Raw genomic sequence first — 26,206 nt, 5'->3', positions numbered from 1 at the left:
AATTTATTTCGTTCGAAGCGACTTTTAGCAGTTGCTTGCTTGCATTTCTTTTTGTGATAATCTACATTTTCAGCATTACTGAAAGTCGTCTTATCATCGCAATAGCGTACTCATCACAAAAAGCGGGAAAGAAACTCGAATATAGTTAAACAGTTGAGTATTTATTGCGCCATTCAGTGTCTTCAATTATAATCAAGATGTCATCCTCCTCATCATCAAATAGAAGGCATTCTCAATTTCGACCATGTATAGATTTACATCAAGGTGTAGTCAAACAGATTGTTGGCGGAACTTTAGATCTTACTGATACAGGCTTGAGCGGTGAAGGCCCAAAAGAGAATTTCGTGGCTGAGTGAGTAACGTTATCGTCCTTGTGCGATCTAAACTTCCGTCATAAGAAGAGAACTTGCATATACATGAATTTTTATGACTAAATCAGTATATACTGCAAAAAGATTCAACAAAGATTATATATTCTGGGGAAACAAGAATCAAACATCATTTCATTAGATATACAACTTTATATGATTTTCAATACCGATTTGCGAAGTAATAGCTGATCGAGGTATCTGGCACCTTTTTCTTTTAGACATCCACCATCATATTTTGCCAATTTATATAAATCGAATAAATTGATAGGGGGACATATAATTAAATTAGGACCTAATAACGATGAAGCTGCTAAAGAAGCTTTAAGTACATGGGAAAATGGTATGCAAGTTGGTGGTGGAATCAATGAAGATAATGCTCAAGAATGGTTAGATTTGGGTGCTGAAAAAGTGAGTTCGAGAAATGATATTTATCATAATCATTTACCTGATATTTAGTTTACAAGTACTTAAGGCAGTAGGGTATAAATGATCAATGAAATCCAACTGATTGATCGACTTCATTTCGCTTTATAGGTTATCGTTACAAGTTATCTATTTCCATCAGGTAAATTTGATGAATCACGTTTGAAAAGATTATCAGAAAAAGTTGGTAAAGATAAATTAGTAGTTGATATAAGGTGAGTCAACCGTCTCGCAAATATAGTATGAGTACCAGGAAATCGTATCAAACGGCTCATACTCTCGTCAATAATCAATAGTTGTCGTAAAAGAGAAAATGGCTGGATAGTAGCTATGAATGGATGGAAAACATTGACTGACATGAATGTGAATCAAGGTGAGTGAAATCGAACTTCTTGAACAATTGAATCATCTTATCGTCTCATTGATCAGTATCAATGACCCACTGAACTTGAATACACTGACTAAACCCTTTGTTTATGTCGTTTTGGCAACCAGATTCAATTCGTCAGATTGAACAATATTGCTCAGAATTATTGATACACGCTGCAGATGTTGAAGGTTTATGTCAAGGTATTGATGAAGAATTAGTAACAAGTAAGTTTTTGTTTGTTAGCTCATTCACGACGTATAACACATTGAATAGCTAATATATCAAATGTTCAACAGAATTAGGTGAATGGGTAACAATACCGACAACATACGCTGGAGGTGCAAAAGGTGAGTCACTTTTCAATGTCATGATTTATTTATCTTCTATTAGCCTTCAATACCCATATCAGAATATATAAATATGATTAGCTGACTCCAACATCCTGGATTTTGTATTCAACAGATATATCAGATTTAGATTTAGTAGATAGATTATCAAATGGTAAAGTCGACTTGACATTCGGGTCATCATTAGATATCTTCGGTGGAAAAGGTGTTAAATTTGACGAATTAGTTAAAATTGATAAACAAGCTAAAGATCTGTCGATATAAAAAGTAATGAACATAGAATGCAAACATCAAGTATAATGACAAAAAATATGCATTGCACAACTATATCAATAATGAAAATGCAACAAAATGACTATATATGAGATAATGGTTGTAGCTGGATACTTCTACTCTTCTCTAGGCGCTTTCCTCTTTTTACCCTTGACTGAACTTCCTTTTTTGCCTGATGAGGGTGGACCAACATCGACTTCCATACTTTCATCTTCATCTATGATCTTGTTCGCACTTCCATGAGTAGATTTCCCATTCAAGCCATTCAGCTTTTTGTTTATGGGAGTGACAACAGATGTATGATCACCGTTGGGTAAATGTCCATTCACTTTTTTCACAGCGGGCGTTTTGGGTACGTTTAAAGAGACTAGAATAACTTGATGTAAGCTGTAGTCCGAACATTGTAACGAGAGAAATGCAGCTTACCGTTGCCTAAAACTTCGCGGAAGAAGATCTCCAGCCCTTTGATTTCATCATCATCCACTGTTTTGCCTTGTACAGTTGGAACAGAGGGTACATCTATATCAATCTTATGTTCAGCTTCATACAGTATATCATCGTCTTGAGCTTCTTGAACTTCCACGGTAGTTGATGAAGCGGTATGTCCTGAAAGGAGCTCATCCATGAAAGCATCAAATAAGATACCGGTCGGCGGCATGGTATGACTTGGACCAGTGAAGACATCTGCAGGTTTGCCTTTACCAGATACTCTTTGTTGTAAAGCAGTGGCAGTTGCTGTGAGAGCAGCTTCATCTGTAGCAGCAACATCGAGAGAAAGTGAATCGAGGAAAGCATCTTTGCCAAACATTTCTTGCCATATTGATAATCCCTGCTGTTTGGTAGCTGTAGAAACAGATTTCGACGTCAATGGCGCAGCTGAATGAGCAAGATCACCAAATCGGAATATTTCGCCAGACGATGCGACACCGATAAGATGAAGTGATAAGGGAGAAATGGCAGGTGTGGGCAGAATTTGAAGGTGTTTGATGGGTTGTGAAATCGACATGATTCGTAGTGGTACTGAAGAAACAGGGGAGAAGACGGTAAGAAGTGTTTTCTTCGCGTTGGTTGTCGAGAAAGTGAGGAAGAATTCGCCAGCTGTTGCGATTTGGTGAACCCGGTGATCGAGAAGTGACCATGACACTGCTCAAAGTGTCAGCTACGAGACTCATTTCAGTGCAAAAAATCGGCTCACCTTCGCATGAAAGCATATCCCAAACGACTATCGCTTGATCTTCGCCAGAACCGATGAGGAATCTGCCCTCAGGGCCGACAAATGCGGTAGACTTGATAGGTACACCAGAAGGAGCATCGAAGACCTTGAGAAGAACATTGCTCTCGACATCCCACAGGGTCACAACGGATCCATGGGCAAGAACAATCATCGTTCCATCGGGTGAGAAGGCGGAATCGTAGATAGGCATACCACGATAATCGAAGGATGATCGGCATGACCAGTACACTATACCAATAACGCTCGTTAGCACACGCAATTGCATTACGTAGACAGATGAATATTCAGATACGAAGAGGATTGCGCGGACCCCTCAGAGGGTTGAAGAAGAAGAATAGTATCCTCAGTATACATAGGACTGTTGAGCTTGTAAAATTTGTTCGTCCTTGGGGACCGCGCATGGTGTACGAGAGAAGTGATAGTGTAGATAAGAGATAGCTTGAACACTCACAATCAATCAAAGCAGGTTTTGCGTTGGCAAATTTACCTATATTTCCCAATCATTTTGGTTAGCATTATCGTTCTTTTCCAAGAGCCGAGAAATGCAGGAAGATTGAGGGGTATATCAGGATTGCAGAATATAAGTCGCCACTATCCCGAAGGATGTCCGTATAAGGATGACAGTGAATGTGAAAATCTATTCATCTTCTAAAAGAGTGAAAGGAGCGAGAGGTGTTGCAAGATGATATATAGGGATACAACGGAACCAAGACTTACCTTGCTGTGATCTTTTGAGCTGACGAACATGCCATATTTTCGCTGTACCATCGGTAGAAGCAGTTAAGAGATAAGGCGTTGGAACCACTGAGGTATCGGAAGATGTACTTGTTGGTTGTGGAAGAGGAGAGAATGCAGTCGAGACGATTGGGGACATGCCATGTGGACGCGGGAACTGAGTATTGACAGCGTATCTGATTGAGAACATATCAGCGTCAGGTAAGATCACCTATAAGAGATTACTTACTTCTCATCTTGCCATTTCCAGATTTTCAGATTCTTGACCGCTCCACCTCCTTCCATATCATCTCCTTTTCTGCTTTCATAGGTAGCCATCCACACTGATTGACCGTTTTGCGAATCAGAGAAAGCGACTTTTTCGACTGAAACAGGTTCATGTTCTTTTTCGTCTCGACGACTGACTCTGTTAGACGGAGCAACCTCAAGGTCAAAGAGCACAGTAGAAGCGATAGGATCGATAAATTGGAGAGTGGAAGGGTGGGATGATGGCACGACAAAAGAACTGGTGGAAGGATGTAAGGAGAATGGATATGAAGATGTGGATGAGGTAGGTCTTAGAGGATCTGTAGCGGAAGTCAGCTAGATGGCAAACATAATGGACGGAAAGCTCACCTAGCCTAACGCCTTGTCCTATGTTTGCGATATGACCGGAAGCCGAGCCAACACGGATAGTTGCTCCGTCGGCCAAGCTCATCCACCATTCTTCCTCATTAAATCGGCTAGCTTTTTTGACTGCCAAGCTGATAATTGGTCTTCCACCCAATCGAGGTATATATTCTCGTTTACCAGAAGCAAGATGCCACTGTACTAAGACACTTTCTTCACCAACTGATAAAAGTTGTGATCCAGAGGGAGTAAAAGCAATGGCTGACACAGCATGCGCGTGCCAATGAAGGGAAGTTGTAGGTAATCTTTTCTCCATCTCAGGATTCAAGGCTTTGTTTGGATCACTTGAACCGCCAATTGCAGACTGAGCAGCAGCGTCAACTTGTCTAAAGGCTTGAGCTAAACCATGCCATAATCGGATAACACCTTTTTCATCACCTGTAGCAAACCATTCTTCTTCGCTTGAAGTAACCAAGGTTTTTTCCGGACTAAAGGCACCACATGTGAAAGATTGGTCCGATACAAACTTGACACATGTTGGTCTAGGTTCCCAGATATCTGCGCTTGGATCGGAAGAAGCGCTAGGCATTCGATATGTGTATGCTTTTGTGGCGGAAAGAGCGACAAGGTATGTCGATCTAGGAGACATGATCAATGCAGAAGGAGGTGCTGATAGTTTCCCGACCAATTGAGGTGAAATAGAGCCAGTGAAAGGTACCCTCAGTACTCGATGCGAAAGCTTATGACCTGGATGAAGGATAGTGAGCACAAATTTCGTTTAGCCAGTAGAAAAGGTCGACTAACCTGAACCATCTTTACTGTTGGTAACAGTCGCAAAAATCCACCATCTGGCAGCAACTTCACCAAAAGTGGTATGGTGTACTTGGGCGTGAGGTTCGGAAAATTTGATGGTTCTTACAAGTCGACCTGCCACCCAATCCCATATTTTTATCGTACCATCCTCAGATGACGATATTACCTGGAAAGAATTGATAGGGGAGAGGTGAAGGGATGTGATAGGTTTGGTGTGACCTTGAGGATGGGTAGATGACAAAGTAGAAAGACGGGCGAAGGAAGGGGCAGTGGAAGAGTGAATATGAATTGAGGTGTGAGTTACAGTGAAATAGAATCTACAATATCAAGTCAGCAAAGTGTCACATAAATCAGGTAAGATGCAGCTCACCTTCCATCGTTTGACCACACAGGGGGTATGCGAGACACTTCATTCTGTGCTACAGGGATAAGATCCCATGTACTGTCATCTTTCCGCTGGGGTTTACGGGATGAAATTTGGTTATCGGCTCTGTGTGTTGAGCTTTCACCATTCATAGCTCTGAGGTATTTCTTCTTGATCTTTGCTCTCTTCTCGCCAGTAGCTGACTGAGAAGGTAATGAAGGTAGATCGACATCTAAAGCCTTCTCCTTGCCTTTTGGCGAAGGAATGATTCCAACTCTGGAAGGAGTTGACGAAAGGTCGCCTCCTGAAGAGGGCTTTGGTTTTCTCCTCCTACCACCACTAGCCTTTTGGCCTGGAGGGGTTACGTCGAGGGTATGTGAAGACGATGAGCCATAATTTTCTGCCATCATGGCATTTTAATACAAGTTATATTAAAAGTATTCCTACTGTCAATCAATAAAAGGAGATGAAGAGAGAAGGGGGGGAATAGAGTGTAGAGTAGGAAGAGAGAGTGAGTGTAATCCGATTGAAATGAAATCAAAACTTTTTTTGGTGGACTGTACACTATTTAAATGGGGGTGAGAATTACATTTTGTGGTCGCCATGTTTTTTACCCTGAATTACAAGTTTCGACCTTTTTCATCTCATATATCCTTGTTCTTCTCTTGCTTGTCAAGCGATCACCAAAATACATAGATTGATGGCATTTCTTGATTATTCTTAGCTATATCAAATAAACCCAAAACCAAAAGTCATAGCCCAAAATGACACTCAGCTTCACTCTTCCTCACATTCAAGACAATGCAGATGGATCGTGGGGTCCAAGCAGTAGTGCTCTCCCATCCCAACTCCAAGAGTAAGTCTGGAGACAAGTTTTATTCAAGTTGAAGGATGCGTGATTTTGCGTAATATCGCTGTTTAGTAGATCTGTTCGTGAACGAAGGGGCAAGAAAAAGGAGAAAATATCATTGCTAAAGATGCATGTACAGTCACTGTATGCTGACATTCCGTCAATCTTCACCAATTTAGCATCCCATATGCCCCATTCTCCAAATCCGACAAAGTAACCAGAATTGCAGATTGGCATGATGCACCTGCTGATGCTAATGCAGGTAGACAAAGACAAGGTCAAGGTAGAAGACAAGGTAGAGAAGCTTATGGAGCTGCTGAAGGAACTTTATTCGGTTTCGTTCATGATGAAGATGAAAAATCTTTCTCACTTGTAGATAGTGGTGCAAGAACCAACACTAGAGTTAAAGCTCCTATTAGAACTGCTAGACCACTTAGAAATGCTATTCCAACAAGAGGTACAAGAGGTAGAGGTGCAGGTAGAGGTGGTTTCGGCGGTAGAGGTAGAGGTGGTGCAAGAGGTGGTTATGGTGATTGGAACAAGGTGAGCTATTGTTTCAGTTACAAGGATGTAAGGCGGATAGCTGATACTTGAAATTCTGATAGCCTCAAAGAACTAGAGATTCTTCAGTCACTATCAGTCCAGACTGGCAAGTTCTTGAAGAAATTGATTTCACCAGACTTGCTAAATTAAACCTTTCTGTATCTGAAGCTGAAGATATGTAAGTTAGACGGTAAGATAAATAGCTTTACAGACCAGTTCAACTGACAAATGCATTCGACTATAGTGCAAGTTACGGTACTATCCAAGGTTACGATAGAGCTTTCGACAGAATCAACACTAGAAATGAGAAACCACTTGAAATCCTTGATAGAGTTAGATACAACACTTCAACATCCGATGATCCAGTTATCGCTCAATTGGCCGAAAAGAAAGCTGCTCAAATTTTCGCTACTGATTCAATCTTATCTGTATTAATGACATCACCTAGATCAGTCAATTCATGGGATATTATATTCGAAAGAAAAGGCGATCAATTATTCTTAGATAAAAGAGAATCTGGACCATTTGATTATATTACTGTAAATGAAAATGCTGCTGATCCACCATTAGATTCAGATGATCAAACAAATATAAATTCTGCTGGATCATTGTCATTAGAAGCAACATATATAAATCAAAATTTCTCTTCACAAGTAATTGAATCAAAATCAAAATCTTATACACCAAAACCAAATCCATTCTATTCTGCTGAAATTGAAACTGAACCTTTAGCTTCAACATTATATAAATATAGAAAATTCGATTTATCAATTTCTGAAGAAGAAACATTTGATTTAATTGTTAGAACTGAAGCCGATGCATATTTAGGTAAAAAAGATCAATTGATCACAGTAAAAGCATTAAATGAATTTGATCCAAGATCACAAGGTGGTTCTGCTGGATCAGCAGGTAAAACTTTAGATTGGAGAAAGAATTTAGATATCCAAAAAGGTGCTATTGTTGCTTCTGAAATGAAAAACAATTCAGCAAAATTAGCTAGATGGGCAGTCCAATCTATTTTAGTAGGTGCTGAATATATGAAAATGGGTTATATTTCAAGAGCAAATTCAAAAGATGCTCAAAGACATGTTATTGTCGGTGTACAAAATTTCAAACCAAATGATTTAGCTAGACAAATGAATGTATCTCTAGCCAATGGTTGGGGTATTGTAAGAACCATCGCAGATTTACTGTTGAAACAACCAGAGGGTAAATACGTATTAGTCAAAGATCCTAACTCTGTAAGTTTCTCTGCATTAACGAATAAAAAGTACGAATTAATTAGCTAACCGTACATTTCTCACCACAGCCACAAATTAAACTTTACAAAGTACCTGATGATGCCTTTGATGCAGGTGCTGATGAAGAAACCATTGCTGAAAGTCAAATCGACGAGGAATAGACGACTTCTGTTATAGACTATATACCGGTTTCTTGTAGATATCTATTTCTTAAAATTTTACGAATGCACATAGGCAACTTCGTTCTCTAACGACGTTTTGGCTTTATGCATTGATATGGCAAAAGTGAAGCGTAGTGAGAGCAAGATTAAATTAAAGCACAATAATCGCCATCTTATCCGGGCGTCATTACCGGTTAAGCAATTTAAACGCTTGAGAGTTACTCCTTGCTGAGGCAATTCATCCTTCTTTCTTCGCTCTTCATACACTCGATCTTACTGCGTCGCTCTAAATCCCTCAATCTTTTCTGAATCTAAGCTGGATATCTACATCGCAAATATCTATCGTTCAACCATTCTTCTGCAATGAACCAACTATCAGATCTAGAATTAGTAGCTCAAGCTATGTCCGGAACCAACGACCACTCCACCCAATCGCCTGATATCAATGGTGATACGAAAGTGACATCAGATAAGACAAAGCAAGAACCCAAACAATCAATGAGCAATAGGGAAGGTAATAGAAATCCAAATAGCAATAATTCCGTCCAAGCAAATCAACCTCAATCTACAAAAACATCTAGTCCTCAATTACCTGAACTTGAAAATATGAATTTAGGTATAAATCAAACGACCTCACAACAATTATCAATGTTAATGAGTTTATCAGAAGATGATATTGAAAATATGAATGAAGATGAAATTGAAAAAATAATGAAACAGTTTGAGGTTGCTGATGATGTTGCAAATGATTTAGAAGGTAAATTAGATAAATTATTAGAAACCTTAGGTGGGGTTGAAAATGATATTGTAAAAGATCAAAATCAAGATCAGAAATAGTAGACAGGCAAATTGAATGTAATAGGTTTTCCGAGATCAGATAACTATGATCCTACAATGATTAGAAAGGTTGAATAAGTTATACAAAAGCAAAGAGAACGTTGTTTATTTTGGGGGTATTTGGTGTAACTAAGTTCAAAACAAGGATTGGATTCTTAAACCAAAGATAATCGTCAGAATTACAGATTTTGCATTGGAGTACTTGGAAAATTGCAGTTTAGGTTTAGTAAACACGGATCAAGAAGTCAAGTCTTCATGATATAGATCAGATCATCCCTCAGCCTTTATTTTTTCTTTCTCATATCACTTCAGCGAACAACGTGACACATACAAGCAAAACATACCCAGCATTTTAGTATAAACACAGGTAAACTGTTTGCACAAATCCCAAATACATATATACAGGATGAATAATCAAACCATGACACTTTCACTATAAACCTCTTCCCTTATCCACTTTCTTGTAACAAAGCTTCTACAGCTTGAGCTGTATTAAAATTGCTAAATGAACAATGTTTACAGATCAGCTCCAATTCGCGAAACGTGACTTTGTAAAAGAAATGATTTGCATTAGATTCAGAACACTCACTTTGTCTGAAGTGCTCGAACTATCACTTCTCTACTTAAATTAGGGAACATATTTGACAAGCTGATGGAGAGGTAAAAATAGTAGTTTCAGTCATATATACCAATCTGAGTTCCGACTTCAGTCATACATTCACTCACGTAGATATTTCTTCTTCACTCGCTACTCTAGTACCACCTCTACCAGTCATTTCATTCATCCATTCACCCATTGCAGCAGTTGCACTACCAGGTTCATTATTTCGATCTTGATCTTGATCTTCAGATCGTGAATTTAGATCTGATCTTCCATCTGTGTTACCAGTAACTGTGTCCGAATTATTCGAGTTTGAAGCATTGGTAGCATTTAATCTACTTGCTAATAAATTTCTAAAAGTTGATCTTGCCGATGAATTCTGACTACCAGTATTCGGTTGAGGATTTAATGAAGTTGCTGTAGTAGTTGCCGTAGTGGAAGCTGCTGCTGCTGCTGTTGCAGATCTCAATATGGTATTCAATTCTCGTTGTAATTGTTGTTGATTTTGACTAATTTGACCAGGTAAAACTCTTTGTGATCTTCTTGGTGGTAAACTATCACCAAATAAAGGTTTAAATAATCTTGATAATAATTGATATATAGATATTGGAATTCTATATGATTTTAATGATTTTTTAACTAATAATCTTCTTCTTGAAATTGATAATGAAGGTAAAGGTAATAATGTATCTGTTCTATATATATATCCAACTAATAATCCAATTAATGAGATTAAAATCGATGAAGGTGGATTTGAGATTATTAACTAAAATGGGAAAAAGTTCCATGTGTGAGCATGATTAGTAGATATCGCATGAATGAAACGAAACAACTGATAATCCGAAGGATGATTATGTGTTTGAAAAGTGGATGTATTCAGTAACTCACTTGAGAAGCTAAAATCCAGTTAAATGCTTTACTTGAAAACTCTATACCTAAAACTTTAAAATGATATAATGAAGGAAAGATACGATACTGTTGCCATAATCTGAGTTCATATATATATCGAGGTTCAGTCGAATAAAATACAGTTGAAAGAAGGAAAAAAAAATCGAGATAATGACAACTCACAAACTAAATATTATTCCATATGGTCCTGAAGGTATCGAATTTAATCCAAACGTATAACCTAGCACGATTGCGGTTGATGCTAAGAATGTCGAAAGCAATGATGATACTAGTATAAATGACTATAACATACATCCCAATCGTTCATGTAAGGTTAGCATGATTAGGGGAATGGGAGTATGGTAATTCCAAGAGAAACGATATGAAGATAATATACTCACAGCGTATTTCCTACTTCCAAAAGCTCTGTTGAATTTGGGTCATATCAGCTTTAATTTCGATAGAATGTTCCACCTTGATGATTTACCTTTCGATTCCAACTCCTACATTATATAGTAATATCTCACCCATTAATAGTTCAGTCGAATTTGCAAATGCTAGAGGATGAATCGCTATTCTCCAAAACTAGCAAATATAATCATAACGAATCATCAACTTAGATCCTCCAAATGTCTTGATCATTGTATCGACCTGGATTTGAATCGAAGAAGATGAACGATGAAAAGAGATGGTTAACTCACTTGACGATATTTAGTTATATGTGGTACTAATTGTAAATGTAAATACGGTTTTATATCAAGTAGAGAAGCTGATAATGATGTTAATGCTAGTAAGATCATTATCCCTAAAGTGCACAGTGCAAATGCAAAATAACATTTGTCAGCATATGGGCTTCTCTTTGAGAGAGGAGCAAAGCATTGGTACTCGGATAGTCTTGAAGTGTTACATACCTTTTGTCACAGCAGCATTTTGAAATCCTAGATCATTTCGATTTCAGGTATTATCGAATTAGCTTATTCGATTTGTTTATACTCGAAGATTTGCTCGAGACTCCACTCACCCGACATCGTCTGCTTGTAACACGTTCTGTTCCACCGGCTTATACTACCTTTCAAAATGAATAAGAACGAGTAAAATTGTAAACGATAATATAAGTCGCGAAAAATACCACAGAAAGTTAGAAGGTGGTCGACCGATAAAGTTAACAGTAACCGACCCTTCGGCAACACAGGTTCCGGTATTCACAGGCAGTGATAGTACTTTCAACAATGACAAAGGGTTTTATGGCAGCGAGTGAAATCATGAATCAGGCAACCAAGTGTACATTAACAGACATACATGTTGACGGTATACATGTTTTGATTTGGATCGGATGCATAAATCTCCATATTTTCGCTTCTCGTCTATTTTCATCAAGAAATACCATTTCTGAAATACTGCTATAAATTACTACAAACGCCTCGTTATGTCTATGATTCCGTCATGATCATCAATCTCGTCCCCCTTTCAGCTCCGATTGAACCAATCCAATTCTGAGGCTTATTGCCAACCACCTGGTGGTCCACCGTATTGACCTTGATTACCCCATTGACCTTGTTGTTGATGATGGTGACCTTGAGCCATTTGTTCGCCATAAGTAGGTTGGCCACCATATTGACCAGGAGGAGGTCCACCGTATTGGCCAGGAGGGGGTCCACCATGATGACCTTGACCATGGAACCTTTGCCCAGGGTATTCATCACCACCACCACTGTTGTTATAGAAATCTTGAGGAGGAGCAGAGTGATGGTATGAAGGAGGATTGTATTGTTGAGGTGGAGGAGCATTGTATCCACCATTATTACCACCGTAACCTGAAGATTGATCACCACCTCCTCCACCAAAGAATGAATCAGCATGTCCACCTTGATTACCATACGATGGTTGTTGATGCTGTGGTTGGTAAGATTGTCCAGATCCATGTTGATTGTTGTTATCGTTATAAAAGCTTGATGCGTGCCCACCTTGATTTCCGCTATCTGGTGCGTTTGGATCCATGCCTCTCCAGGCATTTGGACCACCTGAACCGAACCCTTGTTGCCATGGCTGATGACGATAGTCAGCTTGTGTGTCAATCTGGGTCCAAGAATCCGTTATCACCCACCATTTTACCTGACATTAAATCTTGGCCAGCATTCAAGACTTGAGCACCGGGCTACGACAAGTCGACATGTCAGCTTCCCTCCGGTATTACAGTTTGAGTGAAGAACTTACCACATGCATGTTGTGGGAAGCAACTACCTGTTGAAGACCACCTTCAGGTAACATTTGGTTATGGACGTGACCAGTAGACTGTGATGTATCTCCGATACGTCTATTTCCACCAGATTTGACTTTATCGGCTGTTAATCGGTTCAGAATTTCTTGTTTTTGGTGAACGGTATCAATCCAATTTCTCATTTTGTCCAACATTCGCTTCTGAATCTCAGCTGCAAAGAACGGGGTAGATTAGCTTTAAGCTATAGGACAGCGCGGGAAGACTTTCAACATACAGTGTGGATTGTGGAAGTCAGGGTGGAATAAAGCTTCTAAGATTGGTTCTATAGCTTGTTCGACTGGCATACTGTTGTTGTCCCAAGCTTGAACGACTAATTTGACGGCGTATTCGACAATGATTTGAGCAATTTCTCCGGCTGGTTGATTGAGAATGAGACCGAAGTGATCCTATCAATCCATATAAGTCAGCTAGATGGTATTGAGATCATATAATCAGTTAACTTACCTTGGACAAGAAAGAATGAGTAGGATCAGAAGCATATGGGTCATTCCAAACTTCATATTGATCGTGAGAATCAATGACGGCTTGGGAAGTTTGACCTAGAGCTGTAGTTGCGGTTCCAACGAGAGGTTTGACGAAAGGTTCAAGAGTGGTAATGATGAAGACGGATACGGAGTTTGAGATCTTCTCGACAAGACCCGAAAGACCAGGGATTCGATCAATGGTGTTCTGTGTCAATCGCCAAGTCAGCTAGTTAACGATGGTGATGCATCTTACGCTGACGAACTCACTTCAACTCGTTTCATAACTGAGTCTCTAAAACTCAAAATTTTCCAAAGTGTGTCGTGCAATTCTTGCGGGGACATATTGGAAGGATCGACTCCACCAGGTTGTCCAGCACGCATGTTCTGGATTCCATCCAGATCTCTTGACATATCATTTCCTTCGCCTCCAGGAAGCGAGAAGAACAGTTGTCGAAGAGTATCAGCGGAACTAGATTGACCTTCTGAGATTGATCTAGCATTAGTCATTTGTTTGGTTAAATCAGATACTGATTGCTGATGGAAGGAGCAACCAAAATCAGCTGTTTAACTATCAATAATAGGGTATACAAGCGATTACCACTTACTTGACTCAAATGGTCGGTGGCTTCACCCATGACGGAGTGAATGAAATCAGCACCACCAAAAGTACCAGTTACAAGAGGAAATACACTCTTGCCATTAGGTGCTTGAATTTGTGTGTTTCGACCGACATGGGGAAACACGTTGTGATAGCCCATAGAAATAAGAGCTATACAAGGGTTGAAAATCAGCTCCCCTATGCTCACTCCGAAGTTGAATGACTCACCAAGTTCACACCAGTTTGAATGAGCGGTGAAATCCTCCCTAAATCGCAAAGGTCAGCTATCTCGGACTACGTGTAATCAAGAAGTAGCCTACAGAGTATGAAGAGCTCTTCCAAGTAATTGGAAAGCTTGGTATGAATCTGCTTTGTTATCATTTGATCTGAATAATCGACCGTAATGAATGACCTCTTGTAGTCTTTGTCTGACTAGTGCTTTAGATGTAGCCCAACCACCGTTCTCTGCAAAAATTGCATGATGTCAGTCACCAGCCAGTTATTGGATCGAACGTAGATACGAGGATAAAACCCACCATTAGCGATATAGTTTTTCATACCAGTATGAGGATCGATTTCCAGCTCTCTAGGATCAACTGGACCTCTTAATCTATCGTCGTATTGTCTTGCATCTTCACCATCAGCATAACCTTTCGGATTATCGATATGTTCTGTTGGGAGGTAACATCCTAATCTTTCTTTTGTAACTTCGAACTCTCCTGTAGCATATCCAAGACCTAGGAAACCAAGAACCATGACGACGTTAAGAATAGTTTGCAAGTTGGTTTTCTTCAGAGCACCGACATCTACAGCCTGATGCATAATAACTAAATCAGCTACACTTTCAAGGGCTGGAACTACCATAAGCTAGCTAACCTGAGAATAATCACGTAACCAGTTACCGCTATACGCTTGATGTCAGCTTAATCGAACTGTATCTTTCGAGAACGAATTAACAGCTTACAAGTAGACTCTTTTGACATCGAGAGGTGTAAATTTAGTTCCTCTAGATAAGAAACCGCCTCCAGCAGCTTTCATTAAATTTCCTATAACATCTTCTATATCACCGTGTCTGAAGGCTTTTTCTTCAAGGTAAGAATATCCTGGAATATTACCTATAAAGAATCTGGATTTTCAGCTACTTATTCCGCCGAAAAGAAGAGTTGTCAGCAGACTTACCAGCACCAAAGGCTGCTACTCCTGGAGTAAAAGATAACGCTACTAACGCTACCACTAGCAAGAGCAAGGTCGCTCGGGACATGTTGAAGTCTTTTTTTGTGTTGAGTATATGTATATATGTATAGATTAACAAGATTCTTTAAGAGAGTTTTGTATCAAAATGATGGTATGATATAGATATTATGTATTTGATGAAGGAGAATTGACTTATCGCACAGAGCACCGCTTCATTCAACTTGATTGTTTCTCTCATATTCTGTTGAGCTGTACACACGTCATATTTATAGCTATGCACCCAACCTTAACATGCCTTAAACACGTGGCCAGTGTCTTGGCATCCCGGCGGAGAATAGCGAGTCTCCGTGGTAAGTTACGTCAACCGGCCTGAGATATCAGATCCAAACATTACAACTTGTGACTTTAAGATTACCGGTAGAACACTGCTGCTAAATATACATCAGGATGGTTCACTCAACCTTAGTTTGGAATTTGAACATTATTCGACCGTATTCCTGTCCCAAGAATCGAGGAAAGCTCCTTAGGATACCAACATGCCTTCGGACAGAGCGGGCTATACGCTCGTCGTCTATGCCATAGATGTTTCACCTCCTATGAACGAGAACAAGGCAGATCCAGCAACTGAAAGTAAAGTACCGAAATTGGATCTGGTGAAAGAGTTTGTCGCACGGAAATGTGAGCCTAAAGTGAGCTACAAAAGCCGTACTTGGCCAGTGATGTGCAATCTAGCTCATCAACTCACTTATAACAGATATCCAGTGGTAGAAAGACTGAGGCTGTCGGTATACTGAGCTATGGAGGCAGTAAGTAACATATCAACAGATATGGTGCAGCTACCCGACAGGTCAAACAACGCTGATGAAATCATGCTCTATAGAAACGAATAATCAAGCCAATCGCGCCTATGTGGAACAGAATCCAGATGAAGAAGACCCACCATACGCGAATGTCTCTTGTGATGTAGCTATACAAACCGCAAAACCAAAGACTGTAGAAGTAATTATGAATCTAGATATAGGAAAATACGAAGGAAATCGTAAGTTATGCCAAAACACCTTAGTTCATTGGTTACTCACTAAGGCTTACATTGTCAATAGCGGTATCTACACTTATGGTAGCTCTGGATATGATACATACCCATAAACATACAAAGAGTTGGGCATTAGAAGTTGTTCTGATCACAGATGGTAAGCTGTTCTATTCGCAGTATACACCAACCACTGACTCATGGACTAGGGGAAAGCGCTTTCAAGCAAGACGAATATGAAGAAGCAATGGACAGATTCGATGATTTAGGTGTCAGATTGTCGGTAATGTGAGCGAATCTGCCCATAAACATACCGTAAGCTGAGCTGATTCTGCAAAACACAGAGGGATAGATTTTCAACCACTGGATGAAGCAGTAGACAAGACGAAGACAAGAAACAAGGTGAGCTTAGGCATGGCTCTTGCTAAGCAAACAGAGGCTTATCTGCATTCTAGCGGCTATCTGAAAAATTCTGGCGAACGTTCGTGTCATTGCTCCACGAGCGAATCGCAAAGACTACCAATTCAGAAGAAATGTTACCTACATTAGAATTATTCGATGATGCCTTGTTAGAATCGAGATTGCCCAAAGCATCTGTAGTCAATGGTACTGTATCGGGGATTGATTTACATGTTGGATCGCCTGAGGTGGATGCTGAACAAGCAATTACTATACCCATTAAATATTCCAAGGCAACTATGAAAGCTCGACCGCCGACATTATCTAAAGCTTGGAAACCTGCTATGGATCTACAAGCACCTGTCCGACCATCTCTAGGAAATCAGCGGCAAAGTTCAAACCAACTTATGTCAAGTATAATTCACCAATCTCAGTCTCAAGGTGGAGAAGTTCCAAAACCTGAAGATTTCGCTTCTATGATTTCTGCCGATGTCAAACATCATAGTACATATGTCGTGAAAAAGGTCGAAAATGCACCTTCAGCAAGTCAAATGGCTAGTCAACTCGGATCTCAAGGCTTGCAAGGCGACTATCTAGACCAATTTAACGCTACTCAGCAAGCCACTCAAAACGAAGATGATGAAGCTGAAGAAGAATTTGTGGAGAAAGAAGACTTAGTCAAAGCATGGAGATTTGGATCAACGTGGGTGCCAATGGAAGCTGATACGTTTGAACCAATGGATACAACAAAAGGAGTAGAAATTCTGGGTTTCTTCCCCAAGGATGCTGTAAGCTAGCTTTTCCTTGACTAAAGCTGGACATCAGCTTACCCAGCGGTCCTCAGATCAAACGACATCTACTCATGGGTGAAGTACGTTTTGTATGGCCAGATTTGACCTCACCTAAAGCTCAAATACAATTCTCTGCTCTGGTGGAAGGTATGGAGTTAAGAGGGATGTGTGCAGTGGTTAGATGGGTGCTGAAAGATCAAGCTGAGCCTGTGATCGGCCTCTGTGTCCCTGCTATGGACTTTCCGGGTGAAGGGAAAAGGTTAGATTACATGTACTGGGTTAAGGTGAGCTTTAGACATGTTCTCAACATGAATTAGCTGATTTTAGTATTCCTATGTAGCTTCCCTTTGCCGAAGACGAGCATAACTTCTGGTTCCCCTCACTGACCACATACAAAACAGCTACTGGAAAGGTAGTCAAAGAGCACCCTTTACTGCCTACGGATGAACAATGTGAACTCATGGACGAATTAGTAGAATCCATGGACTTAGACTTATATGCTAAGGAACAAGCGAAAAGAGCTAAAGACGACACGGAGGCTAATGACGAAGATATGTCTGAAGCTGAAGAGGAAGACGAATCTCCTAGATGGTTTGATCCTCAGAAATCGTATAATCCAGTTATTCATCGAATTAAGGAAGCTATCTTTCACGCTTCACTCACTGCCGACCTGGATGCCAAACCACTTGGTCCGCCTCATCCAGAATTAACAAAGTATTTCGATACTCCCGCAGAAATAGGAGAGCAAGTAGAAGATCTGACTAACAAGCTCAAAGAAGCATTAGATATCAAGAAAGTACCTCCTCGAACTAGAAAGAAGGTACAAAAAGAAGGATTAAGGGAAGATGAAGGGTACATCGATATTGACGAACTTTTTGATGAAAACGCTACTACTTCGAGCCAAATTAAAGGTGATTCTACAACGAATTCTCAAAGTGTGAAACCTAAAATAGAGAGACCCTCTCCTATCAAAGGTAGTGATAAACCTAGATTTATTGAATCTGATGATGAAGATATAGAACCTTTAAAAATCGAAACAAAAACCAAAGCGAAACCCAAATCAGGTAGATTGATATCCAACGAAAATCCTTTAGAAGATTTTAGAAGATTAGTTGAAGGTGAAGGTGATATTTTCCGTAAAGCAATAAAAGATTTAGGTTTAGTTATAGAAGAAAATATTCGAAGTAGTTTCTCATATCAGAATTATCCATTAGCATTAGAATGTTTGAAAGAGATGAGAGAAATTGCTTTGACTTTCGAGGAAGTTGAAACTTACAATGATATCATAGACGATCTAGAAAAGAAAGTTAAGGCTGGTAAACACAAGGATTTCTGGAAAAGTAAGTTTCAGCCATTCTTGTTTGTAGCTGTCAAGGAGAGAAAATGTAAGAATAGAACGCGGGGATGAACAAAATGGTGCAGATGCGGCTAATATGAGTGAGGTGTCTGATGCGGCGCTGAAGCTGATTCACAATCCTCACGATTTCATAGGGTTCGAAGCGGAAGGTCAAAATGTAGCCAAAATAACGGAGCAAGAAGCGCAAGAAGCTTTGGCGAAAGACCACGATGACTGAGTTACTTCCTGGTTTCTTCTTCCAACCAGCGAACTCCGCAATCACCTTGTATATATAGATCGCACGTTCTCGTAGTCATGATCGGATCATCTTGTTGTATATATAAATATGATATTGTTTGATAGTAATGCTAGTACACGATATATGAGGTCCTCCTAGATCTCTCACTGCTATTTAATATTGTTCGACCAGAACGGCGTTCACCGCTGCGATGACAGCTCATCGGCCTGAGGACGCGTCCAGCTTATAGCGTCACTGCTGATATTGATTAACCGAAAAGTTACTTGAAGGACAGATGAGCATGCAGCTACACAAGACAACATTCCTTGAAAGATTGTAGGTATCTTGGATTGAGCTGGTCCTACAGAAAACCAAGCTGAGCGAAGATGAGGTCAACATTCGCCTTGGTACCTATACTAGGGTACTTACTGACCGGAGTGAGTCTGGTAAAGGCGAATTCTCCTCCTGTAAGTATATCCTTGGAGACTAGTTGGCCTGCACCACCTCTGTTATTGGAGATTCTGTAAGTTCATATACCATGCATTTGTTTGTTTGCGTTGATAACGTCTATGTCGAGCTGAAATATAGGATAAAGCTAATTATCATACCATCGCTATGACAGTGAAACAGTATATGAAGAATCACCTAAATCATATTTCCCATTAATCAAATTGATCTCAAGTTTATCTAATGAAGATTATGAGAATGAAGAAAGATTATATAATTCCATTTTAGATTTAATATCTTCACATAATTTATTACCATCATTATCCAACTCAGATTTATCAAGTTTTAGTTTAGCTTTATCTTTACATACAAGTGTACCAAAAATTCAATCACAATATTCTTGGTATGAAAATACAATTAAACCAAAAGAATCTAAATTAGGTGTAGATAAATGTAAATCTTTAGGAGGTTGGGTAGAATATAAAAATAAAGGTTTTTGTTTCGTAGATGATTTGAAAAAAGATATCGAACTATCTATTGAACAAGGTTTACATCAATCGTAAGTTCTCTCTGATATCTAATCACTCCCGTTTGATGTGGATTCGAACTTACCATATAGATACTGATTTGATTTTGCTTTCTCACATCTAACAGAAATGTTCAACCTGAAATATTACCATTCGATCATATCTCTTCACCTTCATCACCATCATCGTCATCCGCGACCCTATATTACTCTCCAAATTCCGAAAATGCAGCTTCGTTACTGAACTATTTATCACATCATGAATTACAATACCCAAATTTCAATTACATTATACGGTATCTACCTGCTTCCTTTACCGAAAAAGAAGATGAAGAATCAGACCTTGGCGAAAGTAATGTTAGGAAGAAAACACCTTTGAGTGGTTGGGGAGGCGAAATGGCATTAAAGAAAACGGACTACCTAGTAGTTGACGATAGAGCGACTGGTTCTTCGACTTCTCCTGCAACCCCCCAAAGCCAGAGCAACGGTACACACAACAGCGAAGCTGGTATATTTGATGATATATTAGGTGAAAACCCATGGAATGATTTATCCGTACCTCTCACAACTGAAGAAATTAGAGGTTCGTATATATGCTCAAGCCCTATAATCTTGTAATATTCGAGTCACGCGGAAAGCTGATCATGTGCTTACTATAGATCTCGGATTAAAATCTGCGACATTGATAAAATCCTCCCAAAATCCCTTAGAAGCTTTAAAAGAACTATCACAGGATTTCCCAAAATATTCTGCTGCTTTAGCTAGACAAGTTCAAGTCTCCGATGATATACGACAACAAATTGGAAATCTGTTACAAAGGGACAGAACCGCTCAAGCTATATATATCAATGGAAAGGCTTGGAATGAAGGCTCGGATGCGTACGGGTGCGCAGGATTTTTATGCAGATACATGTAAATATAGCTGACTCTACTGTAATATAGTCTCCTTCGAGCTATTAGATCTGAACGAAAACACGTCATTTCTCTCACTTCTCTGGGTCTCACACCAAAACAAGCTATTGATTTAATATCTGACCCATTAATTGGTGAGGCTCAAATTGAAGATGCGCCAGGAGAAGGTGTGGTAGATGCTAGTGACAGGATAGAAGGTGGTGATGTTGTGGTGTATTGGAACAATATCGAAAAGGATAAGAGGTAAGCTAACTGATTGTGAATCGCAATCTCTTGTAGCTGACGTGGGGTTTTAGATATAAGAACTGGCCTGCTAGCTTGGGAGGAGTAAGTGAACTCGATTTGTATGGAAAGGTCAACTTGATGTACTGATGCCCTTCATTTAGTATTTGAGACAGGTATATCCTGGTCAATTTCATACCGTCCGGAAAAACACTTGGAACTTGATCTTCGTTCTTGACCTTGCACAAGTATCTTCACTTGATATCATTGCCAACGCGGTCACTCCTATGATACAACGTGGATTGCCTATCAGATTTGGTATTGTACCTATGTTCGAACCTGGGAAGGAGGATATATGTGAGTCTTATCAAAGTAAAAAACATCATCTCCTAACTCAGACGTTGTTGTAGCTGCACAGATGGCCAAGGTGTTTCACTATGTCGTTAAGACATTTGGTCGAGGATCTACTAGTGAATTATTCGCAGACGTAAGGCCTTATTTGATTTTCACAAACGAGATCTATATTGATATTCTCTCCAGCTTATTTCCTCTACACCACATACTCCCACCACACCAGGTGTGATAACACTTGATACATTGAAGAAATCGTACAACATGTTATCATTAAGTTCAGTCAAGGCAGCTTTACCATTTGAAGAGGTTCTTTCTACAGAATTATACGACCCTCATCTCGAAAGAACGGCTGCTTATATGACAAGACTTATGGCCACTAAAGAAGAATCAAGTCAAGGTCATCTTTTCATCAATGGAAAACATACTATCATGGGTGGAGTAAGCTATATAGTTTTCCCTCAAATGAACTCTAGCTGATATATATCTTTGTAGCATTGGACAGCTACCGTACAAGCTGAAATGGCAACGCAGCTCGCTGTCTTACAAGAGCAGGTCAGTTGATGTGAGCGTGTTACTCAGACCGGGTCATAACTTACATGTTTGATATACAGTTAATGACAGGTGAACCACCTGAAGATGTCTCCAATTTCTTTTATGATCTGCCTTCTACCAGTAAAAGGCGGAACAAGCTTATCAACCCCGGTCAAGGAGAGGGTAAATTAAAAGTCTTCAACCTGATTGACCTTTTCGAAGGCGATATCACAAAAAGACTGTCGACTGATTTCGTCTATCCTGGTAAGTGAACTTGCATTCCGTGAGCCGTACTACCGAAATCTTGACTAATCAACCATGTTATTCACCGCAGGAGGAGAAGGTGTCACCCCAGTCACTATATGGGTAGTAGGCGATTTAGATACTGAAGATGGGCGAAAGGTAGTACAAGATGCTCTAAAACATTTAGAAGTAAGTCTACGCCAGCCATACTATGTGTTATGTATGCAGCTGACCAAGAGATTGCAGACTCCCGACGGTGGAAGCAGACTAGGCTTCGTTCATATCCCTATCGATGACCCGACCATACCAAGATCAAAATATAGACTTTCTACATTATTGTATCAACTACACGCTTCATCGCTTTTGTCCAAAGCCAAATCAGAGGAATTGTTGGATCTGTTGAAATCTCTAGACATGAGTAATGATAACGAAGATCGTCTTGCAAAAATCGAGAATGCCGAAGATGAGGCTAAATCCGAGCAAGACTTCGCGGAGAGTACAAATGAAAATGGTGAATATTGTGTGACAGTCAGACTAAACGAGGAGCAAACGCAACGGTATATGGAAGGTCATCCACTGTTCAAAGCTACTTTACATCAAGGTTCTGAGATCGATGTTGCGGCTGCTACAGAATTTTGGAAAGTTGGTAGTGATATCGCACAGAAATTAGGTTTGAGAGATGGTAAACCTCATTTATTGGTCAACGGAAGAGTAAGTTGATTCACGTGAAAATGGTATCTGTTGTATCAGCTAAGAGGTAAATTTGAATAGCTTGTAGGACCTCTGACACCTCAAACCTTCATCGCTGAGGATTTCGACGCTATCGAACTATTCGAATATAGAAAGCGAACAAAACCGGTTATAGATCTAGTTCAAACTATGTATGAAGATATTTCCGTTTTCGATAGGTATGTTATCTGTAGACTTACAATCACTGTTATATATACTGATACTCTTTGCCAGATCCACTTTGGCCAATATCATCTCCATGTCCTCCTCTGTTGTTGCGTCAGCCTATGCACCAAGTTCTGCTGAAGGTATATTCGTACCCATGCAATCTTCCAGATCAAGGTCATACAAGAAGCTAGATGATGGTACTCTGTGAGTTTGCTGAACGATCTACGAGCGCCCAGTGAGATAGCTAACTAAATCTACATTCAGCTCATTTACTCTAGGGGATCCTGAAAAGGCTATTTTGGATGTCGCTGTTATAGTTGATCCCATTTCTGAAAATGCACAAAAATGGTCAACTCTCCTACAGGTACGCATCGCACAAGACACTCGCAGATCCCGTAAATTCAAGCTGATAAATTTTGTAGACTCTCTCTGAGATGGAAAATGTAGCTGTAACAGTATATCTTGAACCTCAGCCTTACATGAATGAGGTAAGGGGTTTCCGAGATCAAGCTTTCAGATTAAAACCCAGATAAGCTGATACACGTCGGTTCTAGGTCAAATTGAAAAGGTTCTATCGGTCTTCTATCCCTTCCAAACTCAGTTTCGACGTTGATGGGTAAGTCAAGCCGTGTCCCAGATTGCGGATCACTAATGAATTTATGCAATATAGTAATGTCATTGCTCCTGGTGTAACATTCGATAAACTTCCTTCTACACCTATCTACACTCTAGGACTAGATGCTCCACCTTCCTGGATTGTATCGCCTAAAACATCACCATATGATCTTGATAACCTTGTATTATCGAATGTTCATTCTCCTGTACACGTTTCATTCACACTTAAACAGCTTTTGATCGAAGGCCATGCTAGAGAAGCAACAAATGCTCCACCAAGGGGGCTACAATTGCAATTGACAAGCAACGGATTTGAAGTAGCGTCAGATACACAAGTTATGGCTAATTTAGGATACTTCCAATTCAAAGTTACACCTGGAGTATACGATCTATCTATCCGACCTGGCAGAGGAAGAGAAGTTTATGAGTTAGATAGTGTTGGAAAAGAAGGATGGGACAGTGCAAGTGTAAATGTTACAGGCTCAGGAGTGATATTAGATAGCTTCGAAGGTAATACTATCTTACCTAGATTTATTAGACAAAAAGGTATGGAAAGAGCAGATGTTTTAGAAGAAAGTCGATTAAAGGAACCTGAATCTTTTGCCGGAGCTGTCTTCTCAAAGTAAGCTCTTTTTCTTCTTCACAAAAGCTCGCCCTAGCTGATTTTATCGATTTGATATAGGATGAAATCTATGGTAGGACTTTCAACTGAAGTGTTATCGGTAAAACCTAAAAGTAGACATGCGGATATCAATATCTTCACAGTCGCTTCTGGATTGTTATATGAGGTAAAATCAGCTGTTCAGGATCCTCTGTTTGATCAAGCTGATGCAAATTCTCCGTAATAATAGAGATTTGCTTCTATCATGATTCTAAGTGTAATGAAACATACAGATAGTACAGTCAAATTTTGGTTCATTGTGAGTATTACTCATTTACTGTATTCAATTCTAGCTGACATTTTGATATTATAGGAAAACTTCCTTTCTCCGACATTCATTGTACGTTCACAATGAGCCCTAGATTCCTGGATGCAGATGAAGGCTGACCAGACCTATTAACATAGGAATTTGTACCCAAATTAGCAGAGGAATATGGGTTCCAATATGAGTTTGTCACCTACAAATGGCCCCATTGGCTAAGAGCTCAGACCGAAAAACAACGTATAATCTGGGCGTCAGTATAAGTTTGCTACACCTGGAATTTCTCATCATGGATGGTCGACTGATGCTTGTACCAACCATTTCAAATATAGCTACAAAATTCTGTTCCTTGATGTTCTCTTCCCCATGGATTTGGATAAAGTCATCTTTGTAGATGCTGACCAAATCGTACGGACCGACATGAAAGAGCTTGTTGATGTGGATCTACATGGCAGAGTATATGGTTATGCTCCAATGGGTGATAGTAGAACAGAAATGGAAGGGTTTAGATTCTGGAAGACTGGATATTGGAGAGATGCTCTAAGAGGTAGACCATACCATATCAGGTGAGGTGACCGATTTGCGTCAACCTCTTAGGATGGTAGACTGACCAAAATTCACAGTGCATTGTATGTTGTTGATTTGAAACGATTCCGACAACTGGCCACAGGAGTAAGCTGTCTCATTCATACCAGCATTGTATGATAGCTAATATTATCAATCCCACAGGACCGTCTTCGTGGTCAATACCATGCTTTATCTGCCGACCCTAATTCGTTAGCCAATTTAGATCAGGATTTACCTAACTCAATGCAAGATACTATACCTATCTGGACATTAGATCAGGATTGGTTATGGTGTCAAACATGGTGTAGTGATGAGAGTTTAGCCAGTGCCAAGACAAGTGAGTAATAAACCTGACAGTTGTATCAGAATATATGGGTGCAGGAAGCTGACTTGATTTAACAGTTGATTTATGTCAAAACCCCTTGACAGTAAGTCCTTAACTGCTTCTAACATTGTTTATGATCACATCCCAATGTACTGACAAATACATTCAACCTTTGCAGAAAGAACCAAAATTAGTTAGAGCGCGTCAAATACCTGAATGGGATTTATACGATAGAGAAATAGCTTCATTCGCAGCTAAGCTGCAAAAAGAAGAGAACGGTGTTGAAGTTGGAGCTTTGGTTGCTAGTGTAGATGATCTAGCTTCTGATCCTCACGCTGGTATTGAGTCTTCAACCAGTTCTGACGTAGTGGAAGTCTTGGACGATGATGGAGAAGGAAAGGACATAGAAGATATTGAAGTGATTATACAAGATGTCGAGAATAATCCACATGAGGGAAGCGATATTGAAGTTATTGAAGAGATGTTGGAGGAATCCAGAAGACTAGACGATGAGCTGTAGTACATCACACACACTTCATACGTTAAAACCCATGCATGCAGATATCAGATATATCCAAGATGTCATCTACTGTATATCTTTGTAAGACCACTCATTACGCGTAACTCAGATCTCGGATTTCTCCGCTTTTGCCCCG

At 39.8% G+C, this 26,206-nt stretch overlaps 8 protein-coding genes across 8 annotated transcripts; 5 read left to right on the top strand and 3 right to left on the bottom strand.

Annotated features, from left to right (window-relative positions):
* Nucleotides 1-197: 197 nt before the first annotated feature.
* L201_000212 (phosphoribosylformimino-5-aminoimidazole carboxamide ribotide isomerase) lies at nucleotides 198-1,775 on the top strand (the record flags this gene model as incomplete). Its single annotated transcript, XM_066216015.1, has 7 exons — nucleotides 198-352; nucleotides 590-779; nucleotides 906-1,009; nucleotides 1,091-1,167; nucleotides 1,290-1,388; nucleotides 1,461-1,511; nucleotides 1,627-1,775. 7 exons carry the CDS (start codon nucleotides 198-200, stop codon nucleotides 1,773-1,775), a joined length of 825 nt encoding a protein of 274 aa, XP_066072112.1.
* Nucleotides 1,776-1,900: 125 nt separating this feature from the next.
* Nucleotides 1,901-5,946, bottom strand: L201_000211 (uncharacterized protein; the record flags this gene model as incomplete). Its single annotated transcript, XM_066216014.1, has 9 exons — nucleotides 1,901-2,151; nucleotides 2,211-2,927; nucleotides 2,980-3,246; nucleotides 3,470-3,505; nucleotides 3,736-3,929; nucleotides 3,983-4,319; nucleotides 4,369-5,109; nucleotides 5,167-5,492; nucleotides 5,546-5,946. 9 exons carry the CDS (start codon nucleotides 5,944-5,946, stop codon nucleotides 1,901-1,903), a joined length of 3,270 nt encoding a protein of 1,089 aa, XP_066072111.1.
* A 357-nt stretch (nucleotides 5,947-6,303) lies between these two features.
* On the top strand, nucleotides 6,304-8,334 carry L201_000210 (eukaryotic translation initiation factor 3 subunit D; the record flags this gene model as incomplete). Its single annotated transcript, XM_066216013.1, has 5 exons — nucleotides 6,304-6,395; nucleotides 6,569-6,932; nucleotides 6,995-7,110; nucleotides 7,177-8,173; nucleotides 8,242-8,334. 5 exons carry the CDS (start codon nucleotides 6,304-6,306, stop codon nucleotides 8,332-8,334), a joined length of 1,662 nt encoding a protein of 553 aa, XP_066072110.1.
* Nucleotides 8,335-8,697: 363 nt separating this feature from the next.
* L201_000209 (uncharacterized protein) lies at nucleotides 8,698-9,171 on the top strand (the record flags this gene model as incomplete). The annotated part of the gene is made up of 1 exon (XM_066216012.1): nucleotides 8,698-9,171. The coding sequence occupies one exon, from the start codon at nucleotides 8,698-8,700 to the stop codon at nucleotides 9,169-9,171; it is 474 nt and encodes a 157-aa protein (XP_066072109.1).
* Nucleotides 9,172-9,620: 449 nt separating this feature from the next.
* On the bottom strand, nucleotides 9,621-11,688 carry L201_000208 (uncharacterized protein; the record flags this gene model as incomplete). Its single annotated transcript, XM_066216011.1, has 10 exons — nucleotides 9,621-9,672; nucleotides 9,761-9,820; nucleotides 9,898-10,538; nucleotides 10,661-10,760; nucleotides 10,844-10,962; nucleotides 11,062-11,086; nucleotides 11,148-11,245; nucleotides 11,362-11,465; nucleotides 11,572-11,598; nucleotides 11,682-11,688. The coding sequence occupies 10 exons, from the start codon at nucleotides 11,686-11,688 to the stop codon at nucleotides 9,621-9,623; spliced, it is 1,233 nt and encodes a 410-aa protein (XP_066072108.1).
* A 472-nt stretch (nucleotides 11,689-12,160) lies between these two features.
* On the bottom strand, nucleotides 12,161-15,261 carry L201_000207 (uncharacterized protein; the record flags this gene model as incomplete). Its single annotated transcript, XM_066216010.1, has 13 exons — nucleotides 12,161-12,706; nucleotides 12,765-12,815; nucleotides 12,875-13,089; nucleotides 13,153-13,324; nucleotides 13,383-13,607; nucleotides 13,670-13,936; nucleotides 14,008-14,171; nucleotides 14,229-14,266; nucleotides 14,321-14,465; nucleotides 14,537-14,813; nucleotides 14,877-14,904; nucleotides 14,965-15,115; nucleotides 15,180-15,261. 13 exons carry the CDS (start codon nucleotides 15,259-15,261, stop codon nucleotides 12,161-12,163), a joined length of 2,361 nt encoding a protein of 786 aa, XP_066072107.1.
* Nucleotides 15,262-15,730: 469 nt separating this feature from the next.
* On the top strand, nucleotides 15,731-18,988 carry L201_000206 (uncharacterized protein; the record flags this gene model as incomplete). The annotated part of the gene is made up of 10 exons (XM_066216009.1): nucleotides 15,731-15,883; nucleotides 15,949-16,000; nucleotides 16,075-16,233; nucleotides 16,295-16,384; nucleotides 16,434-16,512; nucleotides 16,569-16,626; nucleotides 16,680-17,411; nucleotides 17,468-17,698; nucleotides 17,755-18,754; nucleotides 18,906-18,988. The coding sequence occupies 10 exons, from the start codon at nucleotides 15,731-15,733 to the stop codon at nucleotides 18,986-18,988; spliced, it is 2,637 nt and encodes an 878-aa protein (XP_066072106.1).
* Nucleotides 18,989-19,374: 386 nt separating this feature from the next.
* L201_000205 (uncharacterized protein) lies at nucleotides 19,375-26,070 on the top strand (the record flags this gene model as incomplete). The annotated part of the gene is made up of 28 exons (XM_066216008.1): nucleotides 19,375-19,511; nucleotides 19,611-19,994; nucleotides 20,090-20,544; nucleotides 20,621-20,846; nucleotides 20,904-21,116; nucleotides 21,170-21,200; nucleotides 21,260-21,452; nucleotides 21,506-21,582; nucleotides 21,636-21,887; nucleotides 21,942-22,001; nucleotides 22,061-22,244; nucleotides 22,315-22,412; nucleotides 22,470-22,934; nucleotides 22,995-23,131; nucleotides 23,187-23,324; nucleotides 23,385-23,484; nucleotides 23,543-23,608; nucleotides 23,675-23,736; nucleotides 23,791-24,357; nucleotides 24,418-24,523; nucleotides 24,587-24,655; nucleotides 24,710-24,736; nucleotides 24,802-24,911; nucleotides 24,991-25,224; nucleotides 25,282-25,330; nucleotides 25,388-25,562; nucleotides 25,628-25,653; nucleotides 25,729-26,070. 28 exons carry the CDS (start codon nucleotides 19,375-19,377, stop codon nucleotides 26,068-26,070), a joined length of 4,983 nt encoding a protein of 1,660 aa, XP_066072105.1.
* Between the last annotated feature and the right edge of the window lie 136 nt (nucleotides 26,071-26,206).

This window comes from Kwoniella dendrophila, chromosome 1 (assembly GCF_036810415.1).
Source record: "Kwoniella dendrophila CBS 6074 chromosome 1, complete sequence".
Taxonomy (NCBI): Eukaryota; Fungi; Basidiomycota; class Tremellomycetes; order Tremellales; family Cryptococcaceae; genus Kwoniella; species Kwoniella dendrophila.
Note: the sequence above shows the minus strand (reverse complement) of the source record. Positions and strands in the feature narration are given on the sequence as shown.